This window comes from Labrus mixtus, chromosome 24 (genome assembly GCF_963584025.1).
Source record: "Labrus mixtus chromosome 24, fLabMix1.1, whole genome shotgun sequence".
NCBI lineage: Eukaryota > Metazoa > Chordata > Actinopteri > Labriformes > Labridae > Labrus > Labrus mixtus.
This window is the reverse complement of record NC_083635.1, coordinates 1,963,243-1,983,830: the sequence shown is the minus strand read 5'-3', so window position 1 is coordinate 1,983,830 and position 20,588 is coordinate 1,963,243. Positions and strand designations below refer to the sequence as shown.

Below are 20,588 nucleotides of genomic sequence, written 5' to 3'. Positions count from 1 at the left end.
GATTCAGGATTGCACTGGAGGTGTGTCAGACTAGATGTCAGGTTACATTACACAAGCCAAGACTATGCCACAGACTACTTTCCTTTCTGTTTTGCTGAGCAATTGAATTTGTTGTCACTCAAGGGTGAGTGTAAGAAACTGGGGGCCAAGCACAAGCAGTTAATGCGATTTACTCTACCTCTTCAAATGTGCTTTGGGAGTATTTTGACTCCCACCTTTCTTGCTTTGTCCCACTTTCCCATATCCCCACAACCCCCTCACCCTCTGTGAAGCAGGCCTCTGGGTCCAGCGACTCCTCTGGCTCCAGCTCTACTGAATCCACCCCGTCTCCTGGGGGGCGAATATCCACTGTGCTCCCCTCCGATGAGCTCAGATGATGTTGGGGCTCTATGTCGAGCTTCTGCATGGGCGAGGAAGAAGAAAAAAAAGTTAAACTGCAGAGCCCGAAGTGACGGAAACTCAGTGGTTATAGGAGCCAACCTTCTGAGCATGTTATCTTTGTGATTCTCCATTCACATGGACTCCAGTGCCACAACTGCATACCTTAGTGTGGAGACTAGGCACTGGAATAGCTCACAGAGTTGGGCTCTTTAATGCCATTTTATCATTATCATCACATGCAGCATCAATCAAATGTACCTACAGGCTTTGCTATTAGTTTTATCTTATGGCTCAAATCAGATTATGTGGCAACTCATGGCACGGGGAGGTTGGCATTACGGAAAGTGCACTGTGGGTACGTTTGATGTTACCTCAGTTTCGAGGAAGAGTGCATGCAGTATTCCAGTGCATTATCAATCCAAGCCTGAAATTGTACCAAGCAGAACGTGTGTCGAAGTATTTTCATGTCCACTGAAAAATGGTTCCAATTCATCTTTCATTAATCACATATTTAAAATTCTCCTGTGAATAATCATTTCCCCAGCCTCAAAGCTAGAACCCAAAAGAAAGACTGCTGGACATTTTATCAGTGTCATGAAAACACATTAATTCCATTCCTTGAAAGCAGTGTACAAGCCTCTTCTGCTGGTGTTGAAGTAGACGGATAACCACATTAGCTTACGAGCAAAAAACCAGTACTGTGCACTGTTTATAAGACAGCATGTGGTCTGGCCTATTTTTTAAATGGATTGAGTGTGAGTGTGGAACTCATCCAGTTTCATCCTACTTCTCAGCAATATGCAAAACACATGTAAGGACTAGTGATTCTACCATTGTCGAGTTTGTTTTACCATGTAACTCTGCTAACTCTAAATTTTGAATTGAAGTACAGCTCATCAGAAACCCTCAAAAACACTGATCTTGGCGTTTAAGGTCAAGTACACTACAATATCATCTGCATATTGGTGCTTTTTTTGTCAAAAGCAGTGATCTTTGCATTTAAAGTAACACACACTACATCATCTGCATATAGTGACTTTTTTTTGCAGTTTTAGGGCTTCCTGTCTGTTTTTCTTAGGGCAAATATGGTGTTATGTGGCCTCAAGTCTGACTTGCCTGACTAGTGATGAAGGAACATGTCATCCTAGACAGTGCAGCAGCTCTGATTGCCGTGGGACCCAGCTAATACGGCATGGGAATGATGGAAGCATGCTGCTCCTAATCACATCCTTTTCTGGAGGAGCGTTTACATCTCGTTTCTCTTTCTCTCTCCTTCAGCAAGAAACCCATTTTGCATCTTCTGGACATGAATTATATGAGGCTTTTATTCTTAATCTATTAAAGTTTTAGTTGGTAGATTTTGTTGGCAAGTGAGTATTTTTTAACAAGATAGTTGCAGTGGAACAAAAATTGATAACACAGACATAGAATTAGTCATTGGGGACGTATCAATAATAGCAGCTCACTGTAATTTGGGATATAGATTTTATCAACATTGTTTTTACAGAAAATTAAGAAATATTGAGTGCATCACACAGTGCATCATCATAAAAAATCTGGTACAATACTAAGTGCTACCTATGTGTCATCTGTATTGCCACCCTGCAAGAATCTAAAATTATTCATTTGTCTTTCAAAATGTCCTACTTGCAAACAAGTATTTATAAAATCTTTCATCATTCCACTATTGTTTGAGTATCACAGAAAACAAGTACATTCAAGTATTTCATGTGTGAATGTATGGGCTATGAACCAGACAAATGAATTTTGTCAAACTACAGCAAAATTCATTCCTCAATTCCATCTCTCTCTCTTTCTCCTTTCCTCCTCCAACTCCACTCTTCCTTCATTCTCAAGCTCGGAGTGTTGGATGACAATCAAGTCCCAAAACCAAGTCAAAACCAAGCAATGAAATCAAAAGCAAAGATCATGTTAGATGAGTTTGACTATCAATGAAGAAAGGTGATGTCGCTCATTCCTCATGGTTTGTAGCTGCAATGCAGCCTGATGTTTGGAGATATGTTATGAAAGGGTTGGGGCAGGGGGGTAAAGGGAAGACCCAAAGGATAACAGCATTGAGTGTGCTGCTGTATTGGGAAAGAGAGGATGAAAAGCAAAGAAGGCAGGGCAGGGTGGGGAGGATGGGCAGAGTGGAGTGGGGGCGGAGGGCAGACCAGGCAAAGAACGAAAATGGGCAATCCGTTGAAGGTATGAGAAAAAATATGTTGTTTGTCTGTAAATGGCATAGGCAGTCCTCATGGTTAGTGCTATGGTACAATAAAGTGGTCTTACAATTCTCCTCTCATTGAAAACCTTGAGAGCGTCTGTAACACAGCTGCAATAACAAACGGGGTTAAACAAAGTGAGTCAAACATACCAAAAGCTAGCATACAAGTTTGATTTTACTCTTCAGCTCCCTGGAAGCACATTTCTTTATCAATTCAATGCAAACGAGCGGGACACTGTTTTTACACTGGCAATGACTCAAACACGCAAAAGTTTTCATCAAGTTAGCATCTAATATCTGTCATTTGATTACACTCAGTGACACACTGGTTAAGGAAAAATGCCAAATATCGTGTGCTCAATTAATACAATACACCTTCCCCTGGCTGCAGGGTGTGAGGATGAGCATTGATGTGACAGATAACAGCCTGGTCCAGATATGGAGCATGTGGTGCCAAAGCTACAAATAGTCTCCAGGGTTGTTTTGAATCACAGGGAATTGGCACCACACCCACAGTGTCAGGTTGAAATCACCAGGGTGCAGAGTCCCAATACTGTGACAGCCTGGCAACACTTAAACCAGACATTTCTTCTGTTAGAATAAGCAATGGAGCCTTTTTTTCATTTTAAGTAGGACTTCCATGAAAATTCTGTGCCAATTTAAAGTATTTGGTTTCATATCTATTTTTTAACACTTGATTCAGTTGCTGACACACCATTATCGAACACTATGATTCAGCAATAAATGTTTCCCTCAGTAGCACAACATGAAGAAAACAAGCATGTATGTTATTTTCAAACTTGTTGACGTTGGAAAAAAATCTAAAAAGGTCATTCTTATTTTTCAAATCTGGACATTTTCATACATATGCAGACTTGCTTTGGATTTTTACTTTTACGCATATAAAGGAGCTAATTAATAACAAAATAACCTGACGTAGGGCGCACTCACACAAGCAAAGTTGTCCCGTTCCGTGCTTAAGCACAATTGTCCCCCCTCCCCATTCCCCCGCTGGCCTGCACTCACACTGCTCCAGGATTAACCGGGCCTGAGCACGGTTACCTCTTGTACATAAAGCCGTTATACGACACATGCAAAGCTTTACATAATTATGAAGTTTGCTTTGTTTACAATGCTGGTGGACTCAAAAATAAAAAATAAAAAATAAAAAATAAAAAGGGAGCGCGGTCGAGTCTGCGTCCGCACATTGGCGAACAATGTACCTGTGCTTGTGCTTGTGCATGAACTGTACCGTGCCGAAGCACACCTTGTCCAAGCGTTCCCATGGTTAAGGAAGTGTACTGGGCTTAAGCACGGATCAGAGCGCTCTCACTACTCAAAGTGGACTTTAGGGGTGAAGCGTGTTAAGGCACGGTATGGATTGCTTAGTGTGAGTACGCCCTTAAAAAGATTTTCTTGAAAACAACAGTCTTTCATCTTACCTCTTTGCTGCCCTCCACATCCGACGAGTCGCTGCTGAAATCTTCTGTGTTCACGTTCTCAAAGTCCGACTCACCAACAGCGATAGGCACAGTGACTGTCAGGCTGGGGTTATGAATAAATGACATGTAGTCGCATTCCTCCATTTGGTAATTCCCTGTTGTGTCCACACCAACCCCAACCCCAACCACCAGCCCTCCTCCTGGCCGTCCATTGCCCTCGGTTATGTACACCCCACTGGAGTCTTTGGTGATCTCCACTGATGTGTGGTTGGAGATGCAGTTGCCCTTGCCGTTGCTGTGAAGTTCATCCAGGGGTTTACTCTCCTCTGCCAAACCAGAGCCCTTACCGGATCCACCAAAGCAGAGGCTGCGGAGGAACTGTCGGACGGTGGATTTGATAAATGCGATGCCCCTCTGGATCCGGCCCACGGCAATCTGCAGGTTGTTCATTTCACTGTCATCATCGGTTGCTGCTAGGTTGTCAGCACTGAATGAGCTCAGTAAGAGAGCCAGGAACAGATTTAGAACCTGGGAAGATGTGGAAGGCAAGGAAAGTGAATCCTCATTGAAAGAATTGAAATTTAGAACTTCAATTTATAACCAGTCTTACCAACAAAAGAGTACAAAACTTAAAATCCAAGCTACATTATAGCAAACTACAATACCCAGTACCCATCCAATACCAGTGCAATAAAATATGTCATAATACTGGTGGAAAAGAAACTACCTGCAGACATTTGAATACAGAGCTAACTGGTTATGGTTTCTAATTAATGCATTGACATGGCATACAATACAGCATTTTAGGCCAATTCACGCCAATATCTATACTAGTATTGGAATACCTCCACAAATCATACAAAGGAATTGAAAAGACAGAATCCCATACCACCAGGTTTCCAATGACCATGACCATCATGAAGACAATCAGACACATGCTCTGTCCAGCCACCTCCATGCAGTCCCACATCGTCTCGATCCACTCCCCGCACAGCACCCGGAACACGATGAGGAAGGAGTGGAAGAAATCATGCATGTGCCAGCGCGGCAGCTGACACTCATCGGAAATCTTGCACACACACTCCTTGTAGCTCTTGCCAAACAGCTGCATGCCCACCACAGCGAAGATGAAGACGATGATGGCCAGCACCAGAGTCAAGTTTCCCAGAGCACCCACCGAGTTCCCGATGATCTTGATCAGCATATTCAAAGTGGGCCAGGACTTGGCTAGCTTGAAGACCCTCAGCTGTTTTAAAAGAAATGTAAATACATTGTTTAATGTCCTGGATTTTGGTCAAACATTGAATATTTTGCCTTCATTAGATAGGAGAGCTGAAGAGAGACAGGAAATGTTGGGAGGAGAGAATGGGGGATTACATGCAGAAAAGGGCAGAGGTGTACATGGGGCATGCTCCATGACCACCCAAAGGACACAACAACTCTCAGTAGGGCCTTTCATGTACTGCACAAAAGCTCTCATTACATCATTACCTCATTAAAGCCATCAGTGTTATTAAGAAAGTCATTGTGTCGTGACCCTAGAGGTACAAGCATATCCCAACTTCAAACCATCTTAAGAGCAGGTAAATGATGGTACACCCCCGGTGCTCTTACCAATCTGAAGGACCTGAGCACAGACAGGCCTTCTACGTTGGCCAAGCCAAGCTCCATCAGACTCAGGCTAACTATGATGCCATCAAAGATGTTCCAGCCCTCCTGGAAGTAGTAGTAAGGATGTAGGGCGATGATCTTGAAGCACATCTCTGCTGTGAAAATGCCTGTGAACACCTAATGACAAACAGGGGCAAAATATATCCGTTTCACACTTAATCGGGCATTAAGAGATTTATTTTAAATTCTTGAGCAGCACAATACTTACCAGGTTTCCAACCGAGAGGACGTTATTGAATTCTGTTGTCATGGGGTAATGCTCCATGGCCATGAAAAGGGTGTTGAGGACGATGCAAATTGTGATGGCAAGATCCACAAAAGGATCCATGACCACGGTGCAGACAATATCTTTGATTTTCAGCCATTGCGGGCAACAATCCCAGATCAGGCAGGTGTTGGCAAAACGATACCAGCAGGGGGGGCACTTCTGTCTCGATTCTTCAAGCTCTGAAAAAAGGACAATTACCAAATTCCATTATGTCAAAAACAATTCAGTTGGTTTATGTAATGAAATGGACTAACATATATGACCTGATCTTTACCTTCCATGGTGTTGGTGAGGATACTGGCCACACTCATGGCTCTCGGCCTACTCCCAGGTTCGTCTAAATAATCCATAGATGGCTTGCGAAAACCTGACCTGCGTTTCTTAAACTCAGTATCTGTCGTTGTCCCCTATTTAAAAAAGCAAAACATGAAAAAAGCAAAACAAATCATGCAAAATTGTGTGAGAAAGCACCACACGGTGTATGTTTAGAACTTGGCTGAATATGTGAAAACACCTGTGAGGCAGCGTGAGCAGCACTTGAAAAGGATGAGATGGTGAGATCTTGGATTTTTGGATGTCAACAAACCCCTTGAAAAGGCTCAAACCAACAAGAAGCTGGATGCATCTGGTTTCTCTGTGTAATATAACTTGTTTTTGAATTTCAGCCTCAGTGGAGAATCTTTTTGTTTCTTTTTCAGCTTTATTGAATGTTATTGCTGTCAATCCAATATTTGTCAAGACATTTTACCATGTGGCATGAGGATACATCCCCTGGGGACATTGGATATTACATTTCCATTCCTCCAACAGCCTTTAAGAAAAAAATGATAAGATTTAAGCCTGAAGTTTAAACCAATCAAGTTTGAGCTGTGAACATCAGCTCCCTCAAGAATGTGATAAATTGTTAAGAGATGAATTTAAGAATTTTTGGGTATGATGTTCTCACAAGATCTGTTGACACAAATAAAAACTATGAAACATTGCCGATCTTACCTTTTTAAGGATCCAACATTTACACCAAATCTGTCAACATGCAACCCAGCACAGATTTGTTTCACATGGGAAAACGATTTCCTCTCAACTGATCATTGATGAAAGAATATATGTCACAATAACTCGTAAATTATTAATCAAGCAACAACATAACAACAAAGTGATGGGAATAAAATGGAGGCAAAAGGAAAAAATAAGCATGAAACCAACAGTCACCTCAGGCAGCAGGAGACCTACAGGAGAGGTTGTTACAGAAGTTCCACCGACCAGTGAAACCACACCGTTACAGTCTACGGCGCAGTGCATCTTGCCATTGGCTGGCAGCATGATCCGCGGCGCCCCGAGGCTGGTCTGGCTGACGGCGCTGCAGCGTCTTTCTAGTCGACGCGGCAGGAACAGGGAGCCTCGTCGGCTGTCGCTCTCCTCGAAGGTGCTGTGCTCGTCATCTGCAAAGTCGTTCTCGGAGCCCATGTCGCGCGCCCGGCCTCGAAAGCTGAACAGGCTGGCACGGCTGTTCCTCCGAGGTGAGAAAAGGGATCCACGGATACTGAGGAGAGACTGATACATAGAAAGAAGACGAGAAAGGGTTAATGGAAGGAGTAAAGCCAACGATATCAGAGGGAAGCCTGAAAGGTTAGAGAAGAGATACTGGAAACACAATATTTAGGGGTTGGTGGTTGTAGGTAAAGGACAGGAATTTTGTTGACATGGTGGTGAGTAATGAGGCAGCAGAACAAAAATGAGGAAAGGCAAAACAGGAAGAAGAATCATTTCTCCAAATGTGACTTGTGATCACTTGTGCTGATGATCAACATCTTTATTTACACAAAAAATACTGGGATTGTAATGGTGAAGCCTGATTCCTGTTGTTCATTTTGAATTTGTTTCAGTCGGCTAAATATGATGCCACAGTTAGCAGCCAGTTAGCTTAGCCTAGCCTAGCAAGTACCAGAAACAAGGAGAAGTTGAAGACAATGCTGAACTTTTCCATTAAATGACAAAACTTTGAATTATAATAAAATGGTTCAGGCTCAAACTAAGTCTTATTTCATCGCTGTTTATTTTAAATTTTCTACATTTTCTTATTGGCATGCTTGTGACATGTTTAAATTTAAGATAAACATCAGTTTGGTGTGAGCCACATGGATCATGTACATTCTTAGCATCAGGAAGTGTCCACCTGGTTGGGTGAGGAGCATCTCTTCTCATAAGACAGCCTGTTGGCATCGATTGAGAAGCGGAAGCTGGATCTTTTGATGCTGCCCTCAGACTCAGACTTGTGGAACTTGTCCCGGGCCCCCCTCTCCTCCTCTTCCTCCCTCTGCTTCCTCTTCTTCCGCCTGTTGCGTCGCTCCTTTGCACTCTTCGAGCTGAGCTTTGACGTCCCCGAGGAAGACTCCGAGGTGGGGCCCCCTCTCCCGCTGTATTCTCCACTCTCTGTGGCTGCTACCGCGGCAACCTGCCAACCAATGGGAGCACAAACACAGTTGTCATGGCGACCCAGCGCCTGTCTCAAAGGCTTTGGCGGACTGGAGCGGAGGAGAGAGGCTGGCAGCAGCAGAATAAGCCTTAGACACCTTCTAAAAATGGACGCCTGAATGTTTTCATGCAAACCAAAACAAAACAAAATTCTTGCATTTTTAATACACATCAAGTAAGAGCACAACTTTTTGTTTTGTAAATAAGTAGGGAATTGTACTCTTAGAAGCCAGGCACCTAATCAGTGTGTATTAAAAAAAGAGGCCCTTCAGAATATAAATGACCACCACACATACAGTATAAAGACATACTGCTTCATATTAGAGTTTTCATTTTTCCACTTGTGTTATAATATCTTGTGGAAATGCATCATTGCCAAATAAAAACTGACTCTCAAAGATTCCCACAAAACATACAACAATGTAATCATACAGAGAATTTAACTGCCTGCCATGGCAACCACTGCACCAACAAACAACAGTCCAAATGTGCACGAGCCTGATAAGACGGTGCTGAGCCCGGCAGCTATTGAAATAAAGAGTAGGGGTGAAACACAAGTAAAGGACACGACCTCTTCTTATGAGATAGGATGATGGGGTATTTACATCTGAAATCCAGAAGGAAAAGGAAAATATAGCCTGTGCATGATCTTGAACTATTATACAAATTTTTATGTATATTAACAGTTTATATATAACACTTATTCTCAACCTTTTTTCCAAGCACACATCTATACTGCTCAAATAAATGAAACTGTTTAATAATGGTGAGCTAGGCATACAAAAAAGCTAGATTTTTATGCATTAGGGTTATTTAATGTGTGGATTCTGATTGCTCATTGTTAAAAACAACCATGCACATATTACTAAGCCATCACAAATCTCTGCAAAACCTCTGCAACTGTGACTTTCAATTACTTTGTTCTTGCCTATAGTTTTAATTTACACTGCTGAATCTAATATTTCCATGTAAGATGACAGTTGCAGAGTTCATGTGACAATGGCTGAGAACGATTTGCACTCGGCCATGTGTTTGATGTGTAGAACAGAAATAGACTGTCTACCTTTGTCGTCACAAGCCTTAAACCTATTGTGTGGTTGGCTTAGACATAGACATGCCGATAATTAAGCAAACAGCTGAAAAGAACTATATTTATCCTGCATTTAACACGCACTCCCTGCTTCTCTGCTTTTTGTTAAGTTGACCAAAGACCCTGAGGGAGCAACAGAGGGGGATCCCCCCCCCCGCCCCCTTTGCATATATAGATTCTCGCAAGATACAAAAATCCTTAAATTTACTTGTCAATGTACCGCTTTCTTCCTACAAATTGTTCCAAACTGTAGTTTGAGAAGATGACTCTGATGCAGACTAGTGAATTCTAACTTCAAACAGAAGGAGATTAATGTTCCTGCCTGTGCCTCCTCCTGCTGCCTCTTCAGCTGCTCCAGCATGGCCTGGAACTCCTCCTCCTTCTGCTGAGCCTCCTCGATGGTGGCCTGGTTCTGCTCGTCATATGCCATGGCTACCACGGCCAGGATCAGGTTGACCAGGTAAAAGGAGCCCAGGAAGATGACAAGGACGAAGAAGATCATGTAGGGTTTTCCAGCCGCGCGCAATGTCTGACGGGACGAGAAAAGCAGCAGTGGAGAACACAATGTTGTTAGGAATTTAATGAGAACATCAACCATGCAGGAGAGTGGTTTGTACTCAAAGTCAGACAATATTCAGTGTTCACATTGTTTGGTGACTTTGCACATGTGAAGTTGCTGCATTGTGGTGCTGCAGTACCAAACAAAACACAACAAAAGCTTACATAACAGGCTCAGTCTATAATTACAGAACGGCGCACCCTTTTGAAAGACCCCTTTTCTAACCGACAGGGAATGTTTGCTCCTGGATCAAGTCACTGACTAAAGGTTAAAAAAAAAGCTTTTATTATAAAATACACCGTTTTCATTTCATGCTTAATATCAACAAATTAAATCTGAAGTATAAAGAGTTGATGTTCTTTGTAAACAGATTATAAATATACTTAAAAGACAGGCACATAATGTTTGACCAACCTGCTGGTACAGGTTTTCCCAGAAGTCCTGGGTCATGAGTCGAAACAGGGAGAGGAAGGCCCAGCTGAAGGTGTCGAAGCTGGTGTAGCCGTAGTCTGGATTGCGGCCAGCTTTGAGACAAACAAAGCCCTCTGGACACAGCCTGTAGGGACAGAAAGTTGGATTTTACTGACTGAGTGGTTAACTCAAAATATAATAATAATAAGCTGTGTTATCTCCGGGAACATTGGACATTTCAGTCAGCCTACTGGACGCCTCTCAGCCTCCAGAAGTTATAGTTATGATTGAGGTGTTTTAATCAAGTACAACCACTAAATAGCTAGCTCTGCATCATCTTTAATTACACATTACACATTAAGTTCTACTGACTGAAATAGAAAAGACCATTCTTGGTCTAAATCAGCAACATGATGTTGTTTTGTCCCTGCTTTTTAGATCATCAGGATGACAGTGTGTCATTCATTGTGTTTGTATTTTCATTAGTCATCTTGTAGCACATTTTAAAGGCTAATCGTGTCCAGGTCCTGGTTTATAACTTAAATCTGATGCCCAATTCCATCCCTATGTCCTAACCCCATTTTTAGAGAGTTTATATAAGTGTAATGGCCCTTTCAAACTTTACAACAAGGGGTAGGGGTTGTAATCCCCAGCTAGGAAATTGTGCATCACTTGTTGTACCTTTCAAGCTGCTACATGCTACATGCTATATGGAAAGAACATATTAAAGTTCCTGTAAGTAGTTTTAAGAATGAGCATGAAACAGACTGAGATTAATACTGATGTCTCTATATGACCTACAGAAGCATCAGAGAAAAGATTGATTACTTGTATTTAATTATTGTATATGTCACCTCTGCCAGCAGGTAGGTGTCAGTGTAGAGGATTAACAGCAGCATGCCCAGACTGCCTTTTTCAAAGACTCATCGTTTGACATTTGAAAATAAGTATGGATGATATTTTTTGTCATAAAACTTGTATTTGCATCATGGAGTGCATTTATTCTGAAATGCTTCTAATAATACACACACATGTTCCCCTGTATCTATTTGAAACTACGACTATATAAGACATTTTTTAACATACTTTTTGCATGATTTTTTTCATGCCTGCATTCACTTTTTCCCCACACCTGTAGCCATTTGTAACTGCATTTTTTAACAAAGCATTCTGGGAATTTAGTTCCACAACTGCAGTCTGCTTAAAAAAATCATTTGAAGGGCCATGTGGAGGGCTACTTGACGACCACTTTTCCACCCCACTAAAAAAGATGGGGCACAACATGCAGTGCAATAGCATGCAAAAGGAGGTGAGGTGCTTGTGGGTAATTGGAATGCAGCCGTGGTATAGAGTCCCATGTTAGAGTTATAGCAAGTCCTGCGACCTTTTGACTTAACCTTTCAAATCCTGTTTATGTTGCAGGATGATAAGTGGTTTAACAAAAAGGTTGTTATCATTTCCAAAACACATTAAATGAAATGCACCCATAGTCAACCAGAAGTTTAGATGCCTGTGAGGCCTCAGCATGGTGGCGAGTGTCGGCACTAATTGTCTATGCTCAGCTTTGTGGTGGGTTTAATTGGCCACATAAATAAAACATGTCAAGCCTTACCCGGCGCCACTTCCATTCCCGCAGAGCAGAGCATCCCTACGGCCGGGGAGGTAATAGTAATTATCTAGAGGAGCGAGGACACAGAGTATGGTCAGTGTAAGCAACATCACAGGTGTGAAACAGCAGATATGAAGAAGCAGAAAGAAACGACGAGGGGTCAGAAGAACAATATGCACACTGCCTTTTTGTTATGAAACCCCACTGTGTTAGTCATCCTTTTTGTGATTGTTGAAATAAGCAGTTTTGAGGCAGTCACGTCTACTCTGGCCCCTCGCACTTTTTGTTTAGTTTTCTCTCAAACCTATGTTTGCTGTTTTTTGAATTTGACATTTAACATTGCATTGTAAAAGGAGTGTACAAACATTGGTCACTAACCAGGAAAACATTTCGTATTGCACTGTAGGAAAAAGTAACAGCAAGTAATTAAACACCCCCAGAAATAGCTGAGCAATGTCCGCAAGTGTTTGTCTTATTTTGGTGATCATACATAGCTGATCATGAGTAGATGAATGAGTCAAAGATTCCTAAACGCACCATGCTCATTCGTAGCTTTAAAAAGGTAGATGACAAACCAGTGAATGACGTCAACATAGCTATATTCTTTTACACAGGCTGCCAGACAAACAGAGTCATACAATATACAATTAAATGCCTGATTTAATAACTTCTCTCCAATATACATCATCTCTGTCTCGCTCCTTTCTTCTCATCTCTCTGGCATCAGCTTGTCATGTAGCTGCTACACGTCTCCTCCATATTCTGCTGACGGTCAGTGATTCACCCTCAGATTGCACTTAGGGCTGCTCATGCCACACAGATGGGCTCTAGGAGAATGATGGCGGGTAGCGAGGGGGTAAAAGAGGAGGCTATCATTGTTGTTGAGATTATCTGCCACATTTACCACATTCCCCCACCAGCCCTTGTTATAGAGCGTGTGCCAGGCTCGCAGCCATCTCTGTCACTCCTTATCAAGACAGCAGGCCAACATGTCTGACCTCCCCCACTCTACCACCACCACCACCACCCTTACCCACTTCTGCATGTAAAGCTTCAAGTATCTGACTCATGCCGTCTGCTTCGGACGCTAACCTGACCCTGTTTAACCCCGCACTTTCACGCTCCTCTTACTCTCATCGCTGATGTACTCCGTCCAGTTGAAGGCGTTCTCCGTCGAGTTCTGCACAAACGTGGTGTTGATCGCCATCATGCTGACGTTGTAAAACGGGAAGTCATCGTCGGTGGTGTTGCTGCTGTTGGTGGCGTTGCTGATGATCGGCACACGCACGCACTTCTGCCTCAGGTTACCCATGAAGAGCTGCAGGCCGATGAGGGCGAAGACGCTGAGGCAGAACACGGTGAGGATCATGACGTCCGATAGCTTTTTGACCGACTGGATCAGAGCACCGACGATGGTCTTCAAGCCTAGACGGGGGAGGGGTTGGGATGGGGACATCGCAGAATAAATACTGTTAGCTAGTCACAGCCACAAGCTTGATAAAAGAAGAAGCTACTAATAAGAGCTAACAGGAACAGGCAGCAAGGGGATCTGTAGGAAGTGTCTTGTATGAATTGTTAGCTTTCATACAGGAACTCACTACCACAGATCACCGCTAATCGTGCACAAGAGAAAACTTTGTTTCTCAGGCCTTTCATAGTGCAAATGATTACTTTGTGTGTGTGTGTGTGTGTGTGTGTGTGTGTTTTAATGTTAACTTGCTTCTAAAATAGCTAAGCTGAGTTTTTTCAATACAGACCAGCACCTACAACTAAGTCAAGTGCAGAAGGTCAACATGGGCATATTCAAGAACACATGCTGTTTCTATCCCTATGGGAACGCCACTATGAACATGAGGATTGAGTGGCGAGGTGCCTCATAAATTGGACTGTGTTTGATTGCAGTGATTGGCCAGCCACATTACTCTCATAAAATACAACTACAACTAAAATACAGTAAAATAAGTTTTTGAAAAAGATGATCCTTTTCAATGAATAGTCAATGATGACTTTACCTGGATGACCTTCATGTTAGTTTTTGTAATTGTGATGTCTAAGTGTTTGTGTTACCCGACCACCACTCAACATATCACAAACTCTCCAAAAAACACACAACATTGAACAAGACATGCACAGGAAAACAAGGTAAGGAGGAACCCTACACACATGTGCTTGCCACCTGAAAAATAGGCTTTTGCAATGTCTCATGCAAAAAGGAAAAAAAACAAATAGTGCACAAAATCTACTCAAGTCTCCCAAGGCAAGAATAGATTTCAACCAAAAGGAATTCTGCCTTAAAGGATGCATCTAAAAGCTACGAATCCTGTCAATCTGTGCAGATTGGAGCCAGATTCCAGCTTTTACTGGCCTTGGGACGAAGGCAGCATGATAGGACGGCGACGGGCGTCATCAGGCTTAGCTACAGTGAGATGTGCTGGGATGTTAGCCAGTTAGCCGTTAGCATTTCATTAACTCTACGGGCCTGGATGGCTCTCTCACCTGGGATGACTGATATTGTTTTCAGGGCTCGCAGAACCCTGAAGGTTCGCAGTGCCGAGACATTGCCCAGGTCCACAAACTCTGTGACATATCTGTAAGGGAAGGGAAGGGAGGAGGAGGAGGAGGAGGAGGAGGAGGAGGAGGAGGAGGGAGGGGTGGGAATTGGGAGTTCGGAAAGAGCATACACACGCGCACACAGATCAGGCACCCACACACATTAAAGGACAAGACAAAAGGATTTGGATAGGAAGGGGAGGGGGAGGGGGAGAGGAGGGAACGGCAAACGGTCACGCACAGAGGACAAATGGCAGGAGTGCTGGCAGCAGGCACGGGCGGCCTTACCTGGTATAACTGAGATAGTTTTCAAAGCTCGCAATACTCTGAACGTGCGCAGAGCTGAAACATTGCCTAGGTTTACAAACTCTGTTATATACCTGCAGGATCAAATGCACAGTTACTACACAGACAGATATCCATGAAACGTGTAGAGAGACACACATCTGAGGAATAAAACCACCTCTTATAACAGCATTTCTGAATACAGGAATCATTCAGACAAACATCATTGTATTTTTCAACAAATGCTACATTATGAGCATAAAACAACAACTTTAACTCACTGTGTAACCTAATGCTGAAGGCTTTTTTTTTGGAGTTGGAAGACAAGTAGCTCAAGTAATTGAAGCATGGAACAAATATGGGCCGAGAAACCCCATGCTTTAGGGGCTTACACCCATTAAAACAGACTAGAGTTGAGACTTTGGCCATAAGCCTCAGATTATCCCGCCGCTCCTCTCCTCACATTCAGTAATAAGCTGCCGGCCTGATTAGCATTAAAAGCATTTGGCTCCTCTTCATCTACGCCAGATCACGTTAAGCTGATCCTAACTCTGTTTGTCACAATACTTACGCCATAAGGATAACACTGAAATCCAGCCAGTTCCACGGATCCCGAAGGAAAGTGAACTTCCCCACGCAGAAGCCCCTGGCCAGGATCTTTATAAGAGACTCGAAGGTGTAAATCCCTGTGAATGTGTACCTGGTTAAAAAAAAAAAAAAAAAGGAGGTGAGGAGAGGAAGTGTGGTTAGAGGTTAGAGGAGGAAACGTCACACAGGGAGAGATAATTGTGTTGGTTTACTGCTCTATTGCTCAGAGGCAAGGTGTCAGACTAGCTTTATTGGATTTTCTATATTGGATGTTGAGAATTGTCCCGGAAAAGGAAAAGTTTGGCTTCTCAGACATGTCCTCGGAGTGGTAAATGAGTAAAATGTGTCTTTTTCTTAGTTTTCCAAGCAGATTGTCATACATTTCTCCATAAGGAACATCAGATACACTCAAATACATTTAGGTCGTGCATTTTGAGAGTGTGTATGATTTGTTTTTTATTACACATTTGGCTGAGTTTAAGGGTATTAGACCCTTGTAAAAAATGTATATTTTTACGGAACAGAGTAAGAGAAAAAAGTGTGACTTACTCTACATTCTTTGCCCATTCTGGGGGATGACTGAGGGTCATGAAAGCACAGTTGGTCAGGATGGTGAACATGATCAACATGCTGAACATCGTAGAGAGAAAGTCAAGGAATACACAGAACATTTCCATTTTAAATTTTCTGTCATTACACATCAAAACTAACACTTCATTATTTCTAAATTAAATATAAAAAACAGTCTGTATATTACATTTAATCCTTAGTTTCCTCAATCATTCAGGAGCTGTAAAGCCTGGTGTACGTCTACATCGAGAGTCTGAACCAATAACGACGTTAAGTCTTCATAATCAGCACATTTCAATCCTCCTCTTGTCTGGTAAAACCCTTAAATCCAAATCAAGCTGTGTCCGCCGCACACTGTGAAAGGATATGAGTGTACTAAAACTCTAATAGCTACCCTCCTCAGAGGGTTGAAGGGGTTTAAGATGTACAAGGCAGGAGTGGCGTTGAAACGGAAGATTGCCTTCCCGCGATTCAATACTATGAAGGTCTGAAAGAGAAACAAGAGAACATTTGTTAGGAAGCTTTTTATTATCCCTGTTAGGGATGTAGCCCCCAGGGGAGACATAAACTGTCCTTTCTTAAACCTTTATGTGTGAGAGACAATATGGTAGCTGCTCATGACACCCTTCTATGTGAATGTATCGTTAGTTAAAGCTAAAGTGGCCTCTTCTCAGGGTCTGTGGTTATTATAATGTAGCTGGAAGAGTTGTATGCCAGCCAGGGCATGTTGGCTCCGCAGCTCACCTGGCACATCAGCTCGGATTAGCGTGTAACACTTCAGTTGGCCTGTGCTTTGAAGGCTCTGACTTGGCTGACAGCAATCAATGTTAAATGTTAATGATGGCACTCTGTTTACATCTAAGGTGAAATCATGCTGTAGTTCATAGCTTGCTTTAAAATGGATTGAAATGATTAAAAACTGTGACCTACCTTCTGATTGCTGTAGTAGGTGTCCAGGTCCTCCAGAGGGGTGGACACCAGGCATGGAGGGGTGTCCCCGTAGATGAAGGGGAGAGACTTCCCCGCCTCCAGGTCGCTGTTGGGCTTGGGCCCATTCTCATCGTCGCTGTCGTTGCGGCGCTCCGCCCGTGGTCTCCGAGCCTCCTCCTCGGCGATGCGCCTCTCGATGGCGGCAAGCGACTCGGGGATGAAGGGGCGGAAGCTGTCAGGTCCGGGCGGTACAAGCAGCTGTGCCATCTTGTCATCCTGCTCCTTCAGAGGGCAGCGAGGGCCTCAGCTGGGGCAGAGAGCTGCAATGAAAAGAGGAGGGGAAGTTGTCAGGGGTCAAGGTCACGCTTCTGGAAGTCGTTTGTGCATTCAGCTGTGGAGGTTATCCTCCTAGATCATGCTGAAAGTAAGCTGGGGACCCTATAATGATAAAACATGTAACATATCAAGATTACCAAGATTAAGGAAGGTTTTGATTGAGCTTTTTTCTTCTACTACTGATTTTCTGTAAGACATCTGTAATGCAACATGGACTGACACAGTCAGCATGAGAAAGAGACTAACACAAGGCTATCTAGAGGGAAAACAATCTCTCCAAAGTAGTTTCCAGAGAACTAGAGGAAGTTCTTCCCTTTTTAGTGCATAATGAATTGCTTTAAAGCCTCTAATTATATTTTCGACAAATCTTTTGTGGATAATGTAATTATTGTTTTTTCTCTTTAGCAGCAACCCCAGATTTCCCATGAAAACCACCTGACAACCCTCACACCCACAAGCCCATCCTGTTCCCATAGGAAATAACGGGAAAGCACAAAAACAAGGCCTTCCTTAATAAAAGCCCTAGTGAGCTGTTATCAGCTCTGCAGTCTGGTGGATCCTGTTCCTCATGGGACTCCGTACAGGCCCAGAAAACAGGAGAGTCCCTCCCTCTGGCAGACACTCAAAGTGATGTGTCTTTCTACCAAAAATGGAGGAACAGAGACTGACTTAACTATTTTGTAGCTATTCCAAAAAGCAATGGCAGAGAGTACAAGTTATTTTTAAGCTCTTTTGAACATTTAACCTGCATCTGATTGGGACCCAAAAGAAAATCTAGACAACAGTATCATTTCTAGGGATGTTCCAAGGCGACTATTTTCCAAGTCAGTTAAACTGAAATTAAATTTAGAATAACAGAATAGCCTAATGGTAAAAAATAAATAAATTTGAAGACAGTCTAATTGACAGTGGCTAACAGGCTATCGTAGTCGTGCTAGCACGGCCAGCCTTCGATCCTCCCTGCAGCTCCACTTGGTCGATATGCCAGCTTAACCTGGCCCAGCCTACATACATTTTGATCAAAATTTTAAAGTACTGTCAAACCGCACTGCTCCGACAAGGTGCTATCAGTTCACTGTGCTTGCTTACATCCGGGTAGTAGAGCAGGGAGAGCAGACCCATTAACCTGAGCTACAGCTCTGGCTAGTGGCTGTTTTGCAGTTGACGGCCAAGATATAAAATGATGAATACGTTTTTTTTTTTTAACCTACTAGTAGTTCTCGTGCTGACTAGCAAGGGGGATGTCGTTCAAACATTTAGTCGACTACACGCGCATATTCCTAATCATTTCCCAAACATGGTAACGCTAGGTGTTTCAATCTACATAAGCCACAACCTTTTATTTCATCTCTAAACCACAAATGTTGCCAATGTACTCAAAAATCAAACATCTATTTCAAGGGGCACGCTGGTGGCGGAATAGTTAGGGCACGTGCCCCATGTATTGAGGCTGTCGTCTCAAGCGGGCGGCACGGGTTCGCATCCCGCCTGTGGCGTCCCTCCCGCATGTCGTTCCCCACTCTCTCTCCCTGGTTTCTGACTCTATCCACTGTCCTATCTCTCCATTAAAGGCACAAAAAGCCCCCCAAAAAACTTTAAAAAAAAACCAAAAACATCTATTTCAAATGTCAATAAACATTTAACCCAGAATGATATGATACACATATTTGATTGAGTTATAGGAGGACTTTTAACTTTTACCTTTTTGTCTGCATGATAAATGTAAAAGCCGTCTGGTGGTTAGCCTAGCTTAGCATGAATACAGGAAAAGACTGGAGTCAGAAAGGGTAATAAAAAAAAAAGAATCCCCTCACTTTAATGATCTACCTTTCAGTACCATGGACAGCAGCGCCCTTTGGAGACATTCCATCTCACTGTGGCCTTTGCTGCATGTCATCCCAGCTCTTGCTCCTGCATCTTCTGTCTCTCTTTAGCTTTCCCATCAAACAGCAGCAAAAAATGGCTGTAATTATTTAAAAAATGCTGATGAAATAGTGAGAAAAATTAAGACAGTTTTGTCAACATTAAGATAACAGTTATGAATGTTATCCAGTCCTTAAATGGACAAACAACTTAATCCAAATTGGCCTACTTGTTCAACAATTAACACCACTGGGAAATGTTCAAATATATACAGTATAACAAGTCTTTGTCCCAAAAACAACAATGTATTATTATGCCATGATAAACAGAATAAACTTCAAACTTTTCTCAGAATAAAATGAGAGGTAAACAAGTTAGATGGCTTCTAAACATTGATTAGCCAAGCACAGCATCCATTATTACTGGAGTGGAGGCTTATTAGAAAGCCACAGAAGCCAGTAAATGTTGGGTTTCTAAGAACTCATCAGGCATAAAATGGGAATTAAAAACAGCCTCTCTCATAGGGGCATCTCGTAGAACACATCTGCTCGTGTCCCAAAGACTGCCCCGGGACCCAGTGTTGTGACATGTGGCCCGACAGTTGGTGTGGCACGATATGCTTGTTGGTGGTGGTAGTGGTAGTGGTGGTGGTGGGGGTTGTTGTGAGGCCTGATCGAAGTGTATCATCCACAACCACCTCTGAGCCCCGCTAGCAATGTGGTCATCCCTGGAGTCAAATATAATATGACAGACTGAAAACATGCAGGGGCAGCAGACATTTCTGCCCTCGTGTGTGCTGGCACTAGAAGGAATCATAAGGTCTAAGAATCAGAAGTAATCTTGTTCACACATAGACAGCTTTCAGTAAAGCACATGGATTAAAAAAAAATCAACTGGATATTTCAAGTTATCTGTTGAAGCCCGACAGTTATATCAATAAGCCAATATAATCAATGGAAATGAGTCTATCACAGATTTGTTGGCATCAACATATATTCTTACTAATAAGTGACAGGGGATATAATGCAGATAACTTTCTCGTCTACCTGGTAAAGCATGCTGTGTTTCCACATTATACGTTACAATACTAAATCGATATTCTAAGGACCTTTACTGATAAAGTCATATCAGTAAAAAATAAAGGGTCAGTGTAAAAGCTGCTAAATCAATAATCTGTGACTTTTTTCCCTGCCTAAAACCTTTAGAAATTAATATAATATGCCCAAATCTTCGTGTTGAGGCTTTAGCAGTCTGATGAAGACTTATTAAGTATGTATCTTCCAAAGTTATTACTTATTAAAGTAAAAATGTGTCTCAGTGTTTGTATCTAATCACC

General features: G+C 42.6%; 1 protein-coding gene across 1 annotated transcript in view; it reads right to left on the bottom strand.

Annotated features, from left to right (window-relative positions):
• Nucleotides 1-20,588, bottom strand: part of scn1lab (sodium channel, voltage-gated, type I like, alpha b) — a 33,022-nt gene that overhangs the window by 10,138 nt on the left and 2,296 nt on the right. Inside the window, exons 2-18 of the mRNA XM_061032437.1 lie at nt 17,054-17,373; nt 16,492-16,610; nt 16,103-16,192; nt 15,537-15,665; nt 14,969-15,060; nt 13,262-13,555; nt 12,134-12,197; nt 10,525-10,666; nt 9,874-10,080; nt 8,163-8,441; nt 7,220-7,540; nt 6,264-6,396; nt 5,930-6,168; nt 5,665-5,838; nt 4,940-5,296; nt 4,051-4,578; nt 262-400 (exon numbers count right to left, since the gene is read on the bottom strand). Of these exons, the coding sequence (XP_060888420.1) occupies nt 262-400; nt 4,051-4,578; nt 4,940-5,296; nt 5,665-5,838; nt 5,930-6,168; nt 6,264-6,396; nt 7,220-7,540; nt 8,163-8,441; nt 9,874-10,080; nt 10,525-10,666; nt 12,134-12,197; nt 13,262-13,555; nt 14,969-15,060; nt 15,537-15,665; nt 16,103-16,192; nt 16,492-16,610; nt 17,054-17,320 (3,574 nt within the window). The 5' untranslated portion in view covers nt 17,321-17,373. The remainder of the gene's footprint in view (nt 1-261; nt 401-4,050; nt 4,579-4,939; nt 5,297-5,664; nt 5,839-5,929; nt 6,169-6,263; nt 6,397-7,219; nt 7,541-8,162; nt 8,442-9,873; nt 10,081-10,524; nt 10,667-12,133; nt 12,198-13,261; nt 13,556-14,968; nt 15,061-15,536; nt 15,666-16,102; nt 16,193-16,491; nt 16,611-17,053; nt 17,374-20,588) is intronic.